The following is a 14,038-nucleotide window of genomic DNA, read 5'->3' on the forward strand; positions in this document are numbered from 1 at the left end:
GAAAGTGTAGAGGGCTAAGATGATTTATAAACTGCTGCACTCCCTAGTGTGACCAGCGGGGGCAGATGAGAGCAATGCCAGTGTAGTTCCTCTGATGCCCATGGGGTGGCGGACAAGGACAGTGCTGGCGCAGTTGCAATTGTGGCCAGCGGGGGCAGACAGGAGCAATGCTATATTATTTTTATTTCTAGAGCGCCAACATATGCGGCAGCGCTTTACCTGTTAGAGGGTCTTGTACGTATCTCGGATACAGGAGCAGTGAGGGTCCCGGGAGACGTGAATGGTGAAATGTGCTTATATTGTACAATACAGCCATAATGTACTGACTGGGGGCTGCACAGACCGGTCAGCGGGCAGAGAGGGCTAACCAGGGCATGGAGGGGAGGACAGATGATACCGGGGTTCGGATTTTGTATGGGCGAGTCTGCAGAAACGTGTTTTTAGGCTGCGCAATGGGGGTGATGTCAGGAGTAGAGGTGTATAATTGGGGGGTCATCAGCAGAGAGGTGGGACTGGAAACCGAATCTACAGATGGTTTGTCCAATAGGGGCGGTGTATAGAGAGAAGAGAAGGGGGGGCCCAGGACTGAGGACCCCCGACAGTAAGGGGAAAAGGAGTTTGGAGATTAGTGACCGGTCTGTAGTTAGCAGCGCAGTTCTGGTCCAGGGGTGGTATTGAGTAATGATGGGTGATGGAATGAGGAGGGAGAAATACTGGATGAGAAGCAGAGATTAAATATATTAGGTGAGTGGTGACAGCTGTGGATAGGGACTGGAGGAGATGTGGGGGAACAGGGTCCTGGTGCAGTTCCTCTCATGAGCAGCGATGGTGTTATTCTACTTTGTTACCAGCAGGGGCAGACAAGATCAGTGATGGTGCCGTTCCTAATGTGACCAAGGGGAGCAGACGGGAGCAGTGATGGTGCAGTTCCTAATGTGACCAGGGGAGCAGTGATGGTGCAGTTCCTAATGTGACCAGGGGGAGCAGACGGGAGCAGTGATGGTGCAGTTCCTAATGTGACCAGGGGAGCAGTGATGGTGCAGTTCCTAATGTGACCAGGGGGAGAAGACGAGAGCAGTGATGGTGCAGTTCCTAATGTGACCAGGGGGAGCAGACGGGAGCAGTGATGGTGCAGTTCCTAATGTGACCAGGGGGAGCAGACGGGAGCAGTGATGGTGCAGTTCCTAATGTGACCAGGGGGAGCAGACGGGAGCAGTGATGGTGCAGTTCCTAATGTGACCAGGGGAGCAGTGATGGTGCAGTTCCTAATGTGACCAGGGGGAGCAGACGAGAGCAGTGATGGTGCAGTTCCTAATGTGACCAGGGGGAGCAGACGAGAGCAGTGATGGTGCAGTTCCTAATGTGACCAGGGGGAGCAGACGAGAGCAGTGATGGTGCAGTTCCTAATGTGACCAGGGGGAGCAGACGAGAGCAGTGATGGTGCAGTTCCTCTCCTAACCTGCGAGGGGCAGACTAGCATTGCTGCATTCTTTACAGCACACATAGGTTTTTCTCTCCTTGGGGGGGGGGGGGGGGAGGGGTGGCGCAGGATGATGATTATGACTATTTGAGTCTTTTTGGGTCTGTCGCTGACTTTTTACCCCAGGCTGCTGCTCCCAAAAATCAGATATTACTTAAGAAAAGCAAAAAATATATATTTTATTATGTAAATACAAATTATATCAAAATATTTACAACTCGTCTTAAAGGGGAATGTACCTGAACATGATCTATACAAAGCAAAGGATGACTGGAAACCATCCTTAAAGGGGCGGCGCCCCAGTAAATTAGTGGGTTAGCATATCGCTCAGTTGTTCATCCTGCCCCGTCCCCCTGTCTCCTCAGTGCTGGGGTGGTCCTGGCTTTGGAGGATTGAGGGTTTCCCCCTAACCACAGTCCAGGACCTGTGTGGAGTCCTCAGTGCTTGGCGCGGGGCCCTTGTGGCCCCTCAGACGTTCCTCTGGCTCTTGGCTTCCTGCTGTGAGGGTCGGCTCATCAGCTCCTGGAGGTCGCACACAAACTTGTAGACGTAGCGCTGGCCGCCCGTCTTGTGGATGATGTTCTTGTGGTAGTAGTAGCGTAAGCCGCGGCTCAGCTTCTCGTAGTTCATTCTGGGCTTGTTCTTCCGTTTCCCCCATCGGCGAGCGACCTGCGAGATGGGAAAGTGGCGGAATAGGTCAGACCCCGCCCACGAGGAGCAGCGAGACCCCGCCCATAAGGAGCCGTGAGACCAAGGACGGAGAGGGCGAAACCTACCTCGTTGGGGTCCGAAAGCTTAAACTCCCAGCCGTTCCCCGTCCAGCTGATCAGTCGCTGACAGGAGGAGTCTTGGAGTAATTCCAGGAGGAACTGCCAGAGTTGGATGGGACCAGAACCTGCTGGAAGCAAGAAAAAGCCATTGGATGATGGGATCAGGTCCAGGCAGTATGGCCGGTGGCGGCTCGGATACACGACTGGTTAGATACACAGCAGGGGTGCACTGGGGCTCACCTGATGTCGGGGGCTTGTCCTTTCCTCCGCTCCCCCTCGGGGTAGAAGTGGGGTAGTATCCATCTTTATCGGTGGTCCTGTGTCCGGTGCGGCCGGCCGTCTGCTGGAAACAAGCGTCGGTGTAGGAGAAACCTGGGGGACGGCATCGCAGTGATACATTGTAACAAATGCAGAATTCTATAGAATGGATACAATTGAGCCGTATTGTTTCTGCCGCCCTTGTCTTTACGCTTCCGTGACTTTTATGTTGCACTTTATTCATTGTTTATTTAATTTGCGCCTCTGTGACTTTCCCTTTATTTGGGTTTTTTTTTTTTTTTTTTAACTTATCCTGTTTTATCCTCATTCATTTGCAACTTTTTGAAAGTTTGTTCTGCGCTCCCAAAACTGTTTTGCAATTACTAAGACACAATTTTAAAAAAATTCTTAGATTTTTGGCCAAAATGTAATAATCGGTGGGCGCCGTTGTAAAGTTTGGCACAAAAAAAAAAATGAAACTATGATGACTCGTTGCCAAAGTCTTCTGGTCCGTGTGACGACCAGGCGGGGGGCACCCTCTCCTAGTGTCGTCAGACCCTCCTTACCTGTGACGGGCGCTGTCCGGTGGGCCGTGCCATGCGTCTGCGGGCTGCTCACGTCCTGGTTGCAGCTCATCCAGGTGGCGTCGTCCCAGCTGTGCCATTCCTGCGATGCCCAGGCGAAGCTGTGGTCGCCCACTGAGCCGGCTGCCATATTGCTGGGGTAGGGGTCTGACATGGGAAAGGACGCCTCCTCCTGGCCGTGGTATATGGAGTCCTCGCTGTCCATCGTAGAGAGACGCTGGAGCTCCTCGGGCATCACAGGGGGTAACGTCTGCAACGACGGCAGATACTCCTGTGTTGTGGCCTCCAGTCCTAGTAAATAAAAATATATATATATATTTACCAAGGGATGGCTGCTGTAAGAGATGGGCAGCATGGAGGAACTACAAGTGCCAGCATGCCTCACAAGACCAAAGGATAAAGTTAAAATATGGGTCCTCATCATCACATTTTCAGACTAAGTAGTAAACGATGGGACTTGTGATTCCACTACAGGAGTCTGCATGGCGGTGGATGTTGGGAGTAGTCACCCTCCACCTGATGATTGAGGGGTTGTAGTCCCCAGGTACTGAGACCCCCGCTGCCGCCTACTGTCCCCAGGTACTGACGTCCCCGCTGCCACCTACCGTCCCCAGGTACCGAGGCCCCCGCCGCCGCCTACCGTCCCCAGGTACTGATGCCCCCGCCTACAGTCCCCAGGTACAGACGCCCCCGCCGCCGCCTACTGTCCCCAGGTACTGACACCCCCCCCCCCCCCCCCGCCGCCTACCGTCCCCAGGTACTGACGCCCCCGCCTACCGTTCCCAGTTACTGATGCCCCCGCCGCCGCCTACTGTCCCCAGGTACTGACGCCCCCCGCCACCACCTACTGTCCCCAGGTACTGACGCCCCCGCCTACCGTCCCCAGGTACTGACGCCCCCGCCTACCGTCCCCAGGTACTGACGCCCCCGCCTACCGTCCCCAGGTACTGACGCCCCCGCCTACCGTCCCCAGGTACTGACGCCTCCGCCTACCGTCCCCAGGTACTGACGCCGCCGCCTACCGTCCCCAGGTACTGACGCCCCCGCCTACCGTCCCCAGGTACTGACGCCCCCGCCTACCGTCCCCAGGTACTGACGCCGCCGCCTACCGTCCCCAGGTACTGACGCCCCCGCCGCCGCCTACCGTCCCCAGGTACTGACGCCGCCGCCTACCGTCCCCAGGTACTGACGCCGCCGCCTACCGTCCCCAGGTACTGACGCCCCCGCCTACCGTCCCCAGGTACTGACGCCCCCGCCTACCGTCCCCAGGTACTGACGCCCCCGCCGCCGCCTACCGTCCCCAGGTACTGACGCCCCCGCCGCCGCCTACCGTCCCCAGGTACTGACGCCCCCGCCGCCGCCTACCGTCCCCAGGTACTGACGCCCCCGCCGCCGCCTACCGTCCCCAGGTACTGACGCCCCCGCCGCCGCCTACCGTCCCCAGGTACTGACGCCGCCGCCTACCGTCCCCAGGTACTGACGCCGCCGCCTACCGTCCCCAGGTACTGACGCCCCCGCCTACCGTCCCCAGGTACTGACGCCCCCGCCTACCGTCCCCAGGTACTGACGCCCCCGCCTACCGTCCCCAGGTACTGACGCCCCCGCCTACCGTCCCCAGGTACTGACGCCGCCGCCTACCGTCCCCAGGTACTGACGCCCCCGCCGCCGCCTACCTTCCCCAGGTACTGACGCCCCCGCCGCCGCCTACCGTCCCCAGGTACTGACGCCCCCGCCTACCGTCCCCAGGTACTGACGCCCCCGCCTACCGTCCCCAGGTACTGACGCCGCCACCTACCGTCCCCAGGTACTGACGCCGCCTACCGTCCCCAGCTACTGACGCCCCCGCCCACCGTCCCCAGGTATTGATGTCCCCGCTGCCGCCTACCGTCCCCAGGTATTGATGCCCCCGCCGCCTACCGTCCCCAGCTACTGACGCCCCCCGCCTACCGTCCTCAGCTACTGACGCCCCCGCCTACCGTCCTCAGCTACTGACGCCCCCGCCTACCGTCCCCAGGTATTGATGCCCCCGCTGCCACCTACCTTGGGTGTAGGGCTCCCAGTAGTACAGGGATTGCTCCGTGTAGGCAGCGCAGGAGGGCAGGGGGACGCTGCCGGGGCACACGGCCGGCTCCGGGTACAGGCCCTTGTCTGGGTTCAGCTCAAGATCATGGAGAAAAGTTGGATCTTCATATTTGAAATCTGGAAGAAAACAAAAATTGTAGGAAAGGGGTTCGCGCCTCAATCTGTGCCCAAAACCAGTGCCAGCCCCCCATCGGCCTCATCCGCTGGCACTGACACAATGTAACAATTCAGTCTCTTGTGGCTGCAACATTGTATCAAGTTATTTACAAATATGTGCACAGTATATAAAAAACACCCAGTGATGGCATGATGGGATTTGTAGCTCTTCAGGATCTGCTTACTCAGACATGAGCTGTGTCTCATGTTATCTACTTAAGGGGAAGGATTTAACCCTTTATCACACAGAAAAGCTTCTTACCTATAGAAGAAGAAGTGTCCACATTGGGGACCTCCTGGGGGGTCATCTCAGGGCAGTAGAAGCTGCTGGACTCCATCTGAGCAGAGAAGATAAGAGGTTACATCAGATGTGACCTGATGGGGGTTGTCCTGTATGGTGGGGTGATGATGAGGAGGAAAAAGTAATAAGATAATGTTGGGGTGTCAGGAGGAAGAAGGTTAGGGCCCAGGCTAAGAGGAAAGAAAATGTGTTACTGGGTTATGATGATAATGGGGCACAAATAATTAGGAAAATTGGGTCGGTGCCTTTAAAATGTTACAATGTAGATAACAAGTATCACTAGATTAAAAGAAAAACACATGAGCCGTGCACACAGTGAACCGGCCTGTAAGGACACCGTTCACACCACGAAAAAAGGCACAAATAAAACAAAAAAATACTCTGTTGCAAAAAAATATAACAAAGGGTGGAAAAACAAAGGGTGTTTGGTTAATATGTTTTTTTGCAAAAAATGTATATTAAGCCGCTCTACCAAACGTCAAGGTATACCCATATAGAGCAGTCCTAACTAGACTCACTAGAGAACAAGGGGCGCCCAGGGGTAAAAGCTGGGGTGCAGAACATAAGGTTAGGGCTACACAATATGGGGAATAAAAACGGGAGGTGCTGGTAGATGGGGGGCAGGCGGGTAAGAGGTGATGGATGGGTAAAAATGGGTGCAGGTGAATAAGGATGGGGTGCGGATAGATGGGGGTATGGGGGTGGGTAGATAAAAATGGGTGCAGGTAAATAAGGATGGGGTGCGGATAGATGGGGGTATGGGGGTGGGTAGATAAAAATGGGTGCAGGTAAATAAGGATGGGGTGCGGATAGATGGGGGTATGGGGGTGGGTAGATATAAATGGGTGTTGGTAAATAAGGATGGGGTGCGGATAGATGGGGTTGCGGGTGAGTAGATAAAAATGGGTGCAGGTAAATAAGGATGGGGAATAGATAGATCGGCATGGGGAGCAGATAGATGGGGATAGGGGGTGGGTAGATAAAAATGGGGGCAGGTAAATAAGGATGGGATGTAGGCAGATAAGGATGGGGTGCAAGTTAATAAAAATGAGGTGCAGATGAATAAGGATGTGGTACTGGTGGATAAGGATGGGGGGCATTTGGGTAAGGTCGGGGTGCAGATATAGGGATTGGATACGGGCAGATACGGATGGGTTTGGACACATGAGGATGAGTTACGGGTAGATGAGGATGGAGTGCAGGTAGGTAAGGATAGGGGGTGGGTAGATAAAAATGGGGTGCAGGTAAGTAAGGATGGGAATAGATCGGGATGGGGATAGGGGGTGGGTAGATAAAAATGGGGTGCAGGTAAATAAGGATGGGATGCAGGCAGATAAGGATGGGGCGCAGATATAGGGATCAGATATGGGCAGATACAGATGGGGGGCAGGTGGGTAAGGATAGGAGGTGGGCAGATATAATTGGGGTGCAGGTGAATAAGGCTGGGGTGCAGGGGTCAGGCCTCTGTGGGGGTCACTCACCTCTCGGTGCGGCGGCGGCGGCTGCTGCTCGGGGCTGCTGTACGTTGATGTCCCGGATGAGTAGAACTTTTGACTTTCCCTCCCTGCTGCCCCCTATATACAGTCAGCTCGCCTCTGATTGGTGGACGGGGAAGTGACGTTTCTTTCTTCTCCAAACTTTCATGGGGGGAGAATTTCCGTGACGTCAGAAATCACAACTCCAGACTCCTGTCCCTCTACAGAGGAGGGGGCTGTTATCAGTGGGGTCCTATAGCAGCCTGACACCAGGGACATGGACAAATAATGTCCAGCACTAATTAATGACAGGAGTAATGCTGAGCTATAAATATCCGGCCCTTCTAAAAAAAGACGGAAGAATCCAGATGTTTTGTAACAGTTTTCTGGGGTGAAACAAAGTTGCTAATTTTGTCTCATCCATTTTTGTGTAAATATTTACTAATTGTCACTTTTTTTTGGTTATTTTCACCCCTGTTGATATTTTTGCAATCTGTCACCAGGTCATTACACATCAGACCTATATAAATCCATGTGGTCTGATTGGGCCTGATACAACCTGCTCTCCTCCAGTCTGGGTCGGTGGGCATGCTGGGAGTTGTAGTTCTGGTGTTTGATGTTCTTCCTGTGTCAGCAGAGCTGTGACTTTATCTATTGTCTCTGGGGACTGATTTCTTTTCCAGTCTTTTATCTCCAGCTCCCGACTTCTGCTGCCGAAGATAAAGGAACAGATATTAATCAGTGTCACTCGCCAGCAGAGCTTGCAATCTAGACCGGGGGTGAATTGGCTCAAATCTCCATCGTTTTCTTGCCAGTTGGTTAATTTTCATTATATAGTAGGTGGGATTTGTGGCAAAAATGGAAATGATGGGGTGCTAAAACTTTTGCAACATCCATTAAAATTTGGGGGAAATGGCCTAGGACTCAAAGAATTTTGTGTAACATTGCACAAGGATATAAAGAAGCCCCAAAAGACAAGATCTTTGCGCCTACACCTGGAATGACACATTGTATCCGTTATGGCCGCAGCGATTATTTGGTATTACCCAAAGGTTCTGTTCATACTTAATTTTTCGAAGAGGACCCGATTCTTTAAAACTGCTTTAAAAACTTTTGGAAAAAAAATTCCCATTCATATCAACTTTGCGGTTCATATGTGGATTTTTTTTTTTAAGGCGTTTATTTTCCCCCTTGAAGAAGACATGAAAAAAAGCCTGATAGGAAAAAAAAATGTGAATAAAGGAAACATAATCAAAAAGGCTGCAATGAAAAAAAAGGAAAAAAAAATCTCTTCCAAAACTTTTCTAAAGTTTTTCAGGAAAAGAAAAAAAAAAAAAACTCCTCTAAAAACTTCCCCAAAATTTGACTGTTTCCTGAAGTTATTTACACTTGAAAAACTTTTTTTTAAAAAACATTAAAAAGACTTAAAAAAAAAAAATATTGACTAAATACATATCAATATATGATATCAAGAAAATTAACAGAAATTATATCGCTGCGCCCAATTATAAGGATTCATTTTATGGTCCATTGTTATTTTTTTGTTTCCTAAAAGTAGTAAGGTGTGACTCCATGAGCTGATGCAGTAATAACCAAAAATAGCAGGGTGCCTAAACTTTTGCAACTTCCATCAATGTTGGGTGTCGCATAGAAATGAATGGAAATCACGTCCTGTGACTACGATGAATGTGACACCCCCTTCTCACAGTGTGGGGACCCCGCAGAGGTGCTGATTATGGCGGTGGGACCCCCTTACGTTAAGTCTCATCAGAGGAAAAATCAGACTCCGCATTTGGTGCAGATTTTTTCATAGTTTCAGCAGCAGAATCTGCACAAGTTAAATGTGGATTTTGGTGCAGATTTTGGTGGAGATTTTGGTGCAGATTTCAGCCGTCGTAAAGTCCATCTACTTCTGCACAAAGAATTAAAAAATATTCAATTTGCGTGCGATTCCGCACGAAAAAAAATTGCAGAATCTGGATGATTACATCGAAACTGTAAAATATTATGGATTTTAGGTGCGGAAATTCTGCACTAATTAAGCGACATGTGACCTCTGCCTCAGGCTGGATTCACACGTTGCGAGTTTACTGCAGATTTTCTCCACTGATTTGGTTGCAGAAGATTCCGGGTATAATGCAGTAAAGCAAATGTGACTTCAAGAAATCTCATCTACTCGATGCACAAGTGCCGAAATCAAAATGCGTTCCGGATTTTCGTATTCTTCTGGTGTCAATTTTTTATTCCACTGGAGAGGATGAAATCTGCACCAAAATCAGCAGCAAAATCTGAATGTTGCATGCACAAATTTAGCTGCAGAAAAGCTAGAAAAATCTGCACCGAATGCACAAGGTGTGAACTTATCCTTGCAATAGAACTGTGCAGGTAAAACAAGGACGAGCCCACCAAGCCATAGGGCCGAGCGCCCCTTTAAGGGCCCATTATTAGGACCCCCCAATGTCTGCAGGACAATCCGGAATGACATACGTTGCAGATTTGTTCAGACCTCACATGTCCTCAAATCATGAAGATCCAATTAGTCAAGATAAGAAAGTGCTGAACACGACCTGGCCGGGGAGATAAGCTACTGGAATCCACCCCACCCAAGAGTCTGGGGGGCAGCTATCAGAGCCCCCCGCCACCCGCAGGACCAGAGCACACAACATTCAAAGGAGAAAAATAAAATCTTTGTTTCTTGGTTTCAGAATTTACCCTCAGATTTTCTGCAGTAAGATAACCTGCGCTGATAGCGAGGACGCGGTTAAAGGGACGGGCACCCAGCACCCGGAGAGCGGAGGGACATAAGGGGAGTTAAAGGGATTCTCCAACAAAACAACAAACAAGTCTTTGTGTCCCTTGTCCGGAGTGTTCCTGTAATAATTCCCTATAAATAACCACATGGGGTCCTCATGATTTCTACATGAACTCTAGCGCCACCTATAGGAAGTAGCGATCCTAAAAGTCAATATGGACCCTTTAACGAGCCTTCAACCATGACAGGGTAACAAACCAAATCCAACACTCTGTTTGCAGACACGTGCTTGGGGGTGTTCGCCCCTCATCAGCGCAAAGCAGGAGGTTATTGTCCTGGTGAGAAGCTTTATTATTATTATTATTATTTATTGTTATAGCGCCATTTATTCCATGGCGCTTTACACGTGAGAAGCTTCTGACAAGGGGAGTTGGGGGGGGGGGGGGAAGGTTTCCCTGTGTGGAGACTAATAGGAGGAACAGTGCATGGCCGATAAGTGAGGAACGGTTCATCTGAAGACCCCCTACACAATTACCTGATACCCCAATATGTCAGCATTGGTGATAGCGACCCAAATATTGCACCCCCGTCTACTACTTATCTAACTGGATGGATGGAGAGAGATAGATAATAGATAGATAGATAATAGATAGATAATAGATAAATAGATAGATAATAGATAATACATAGATAATAGATAAAATATAGATGATAGATAGATGGAAAATAAATAATAAACAGATAATAGATGGATAATAGATAGATAATAGATAAATAATAGATAGATAGATGGATAATATATAGATAATAGATAGATAGATAGATAAGATAGATAATAGATAGATAAAAGATAATAGATAGATAGATAATAGATAGATAGATAGATAATAGATAGATAGATAATAGATAGATAGATAATATATGGATAATAGATAATAGATGGATGATAGATGATAGATAATAGATAGATAATAGATAATAAATAGATAATAGATAGATAATAGATGGATAATAGATGGATGATAGATAGATAATAGATAGATAATAGATGGATAATAGATAATAGATAGATGATAGATAGATAATAGATAGGTAGATAGATAATAGATAGATGGATAATAGATAGATAAAAGATAATAGATAGATAATAGATAGATCATAGATAATAGATAGATAGATAATATATGGATAATAGATGGATGATAGATAATAGATAGATAATAAATAGATAATAGATAGATAATAGATAGATAATAAATAGATAATAGATAGATAATAGATAGATAATAGATAGATAATAGATGGATAATAGATGGATAATAGATAGATAATAGATAGATAATAGATAATAAATAGATAATAGATAGATAATAGATGGATAATAGATGGATAATAGATGGATAATAGGTAGATAATAGATAGATAATAAATGGATAATAGATAGATAATAGATAATAAATAGATAGATAGATGATAGATAATAGATAGATATATGATAGAAGTTCTCCGCACACAGATCTCAGCGCCCGATCGTCGGCTCATAATTATTTTAGAAATCCGTTAATTAATTGAATCAGAATTTCACATGAATTTGTAACAAAATGACCCAGAAGTAAATGCGATAATTGTAAGTAGCAGGAGCTCGTCGGTGCCTGTGATGGGACCTGTGGGACCTCCATGATGAGCCCCCTGCAGTGCCCCCCTGCCTCCCCTCACCCGGCACACGCACCAGCCCCCCCCTCTGCTGACCCCGGAGCAGCAGGGACCCCTCTTACAGGACTTGTGTTTAGATAAGTGTTTTTTCCACAGTTCAACGTCTTTTTGATGGATCCTCGCGGCCACTTTCATAGTTGCTGTTTTATTTTGGAAAAAATAAATCTCATTGACAAATGATGTGGAAATGGTTTCAAATCACAGAGGAGGAGGACAGGCGGCAGCCCCCCACAATCACTGAGCCCCCAGAGAAAGTGCTTTTATCAGGATCACATTCCACCAATCAATCTCCATTTTATTTACCGCCTCTGATCCTACCGCCCCAGATCCCACCACCCCTGATCTCACAGCCTTTGATCCTACCGCCCCTGATCCCACCACCCCTGATCCCACCACCCCTGATCCCACCGCCTCTGATCCCACCGCCCCTGATTCCACCACCCCTGATCTCACCGCCCCTGATCCCACAGTCCCTGATCCCACTGCCCCTGATCCCACCGTCCCTGATCCCACCACCCCTGATCCCACCGCCTCTGATCCCACCACCCCTGATCCCACCGCCTCTGATCCCACAGCCTCTGATCCCACCACCCCTGATCTCACCGCCCCTGATCCCACAGTCCCTGATCCCACTGCCCCTGATCCCACCGTCCCTGATCCCACCACCCCTGATCCCACCGCCCCTGATTCCACCGCCCCTGATGCCACCACCCCTGATCCCACCGTCCCTGATCCCACAGCCTCTGATCCTACTGCCCCTGATCCTACCACCCCTATCCCACCGCCCCTGATCCCACCACCCCTGATCCCACCACCCCCTGATCCCACAGCCTCTAATCCCACCGCCCCTGATCCCACCGCCCCTGATCCCACCACCCCTGATCCCACCGTCCCTGATCCCACAGCCTCTGATCCTACCGCCCCTGATCCTACCACCCCTGATCCCACCGCCCCTGATCCCACCACCCCCTGATCCCACAGCCTCTGATCCCACCGCCCCTCATCCCACCGCCCCTGATCCCACCACCCCTGATCCCACCGTCCCTGATCCCACCGTCCCTGATCCCACAGCCCCTGATCCCACAGCCCCTGATCCCACCGCTCCTGATCCCACCGCCCCTGATCCCACCGCCCGATTCCACCGCCCCTGATCCCACCGCTCCTGATCCCACAGCCCCTGATCCCACCGCCCCTGATCCCACCGCCCCTGATTCCACAGCCTCTGATCCCACCTCCCCGGTCTGAGATACACGACAAGGCGCAGGGTAACGATAGAAAAGGTGAAAATATCACATTAATAAAGATGAATCATAAGGGAAAAATAACACTATCATAAATAGTAACAATGTATAAATGGAACGTTCTAAAACTTGGAAGCGACAAGAGCAACTAAAATAATAGGACGAAATAGAAAAATAAAAAAGAAACAATGTTATATAATATTATTATTATTATTTATATAGCACCATTAATTCCATGGTGCTGTACATGAGAAGGGGGTATACATATATACTATGATAAGAAGGTAGAAGATAAAATGCAAAGAATGATGAGATAAAACTGTAGTTAGATTGCAAAGAAAATGTGTCTATATCTAAGAGTAGTGATTGGCTGCAGCGGTCAGGTGATTTGCAGGATCGGTAAGCTGGTGTAATAAGGGGTAAGTAACACTATAGACATGACTTCCCAGGTGAGGTGGGTCCTCAAAGCCCTGGGGATGGAAAAACAGTTGTTATACAGCACAGACAGGTGACGCTGGCGCAGCAGAGAGATCCAGATGTAACAATACAAGATGTGGCAGAACAATAACAGGACGAGCAAATGGGATCCCTGAGATCCGATAAAGCAGAGCTGACATTACGACAATGTCAACCAAAGGAGCAGAGAGTGAAACTGTATCAGACGCTCCATGACAGAACTGGTCTGATTTCATAGCAGAATCATTTCAGGATTGAAAAATCAGTAAAGCTGAGCTTGGTTTGTCACAGAGTGCTTTGCAGAGCCTGCAGAGTTACTAAGCAAAGTATCAAAAGTAGCAATCTGGGTTGTTCACAGAATACAATGTAGAGCTGGAACCAATACATATAAGTGTAATCCAGCAAAGTATCAGAAGAAGTAGAGCTGGGTTTGTTATAGAGTGCTGTATAGAGATGGTACTGGTATTGCAAAAGTACCCATCAAAGCATCAGAAACAGCAGAGCTGGGTTTGTCACAGAGTGCTACTTAGAGCTGACAGTGGCATAGCAGAGTCACCCAGCAAAATAGCAGAAGTAGCAGAGCTGGGTTTGTCGCAGAGTCCTATGTAGAGCAGGCAGTATATTGGCAGAGTTACCCAAGAAAGGATCAGAAACAGCAGCACTGGGTTAGTCACAGAGTGTTATGTAGAGCATTCTGTAGGTTGATGATAGAGTGGTGTGGAGAGCTGATAGTGATATAGTAGAGTTACCCAGCAAAGTATAAGAAGTAG

The 14,038-nt window shown here is 49.1% G+C and overlaps 2 protein-coding genes across 2 annotated transcripts; one reads left to right on the forward strand and one right to left on the reverse strand.

Moving 5' to 3' along the window:
* Positions 1–1,703: 1,703 nt before the first annotated feature.
* Positions 1,704–5,668, reverse strand: ETV2 (ETS variant transcription factor 2). Its single transcript, XM_069741891.1, has 6 exons — positions 5,593–5,668; positions 5,133–5,291; positions 3,075–3,383; positions 2,491–2,622; positions 2,257–2,375; positions 1,704–2,149 (listed from the first exon to the last, which is right to left on the reverse strand). The coding sequence occupies exons 1-6, from the start codon at positions 5,666–5,668 to the stop codon at positions 1,949–1,951; spliced, it is 996 nt and encodes a 331-aa protein (XP_069597992.1). The 3' UTR covers positions 1,704–1,948.
* A 741-nt stretch (positions 5,669–6,409) lies between these two features.
* On the forward strand, positions 6,410–12,544 carry LOC138651592 (uncharacterized). Its single transcript, XM_069741892.1, has 2 exons — positions 6,410–6,419; positions 11,898–12,544. The coding sequence occupies exons 1-2, from the start codon at positions 6,410–6,412 to the stop codon at positions 12,542–12,544; spliced, it is 657 nt and encodes a 218-aa protein (XP_069597993.1).
* The last annotated feature ends 1,494 nt before the right edge of the window (positions 12,545–14,038 follow it).

The sequence above is a fragment of the Ranitomeya imitator genome, chromosome 10, assembly GCF_032444005.1.
Source record: "Ranitomeya imitator isolate aRanImi1 chromosome 10, aRanImi1.pri, whole genome shotgun sequence".
Lineage (NCBI taxonomy): Eukaryota > Metazoa > Chordata > Amphibia > Anura > Dendrobatidae > Ranitomeya > Ranitomeya imitator.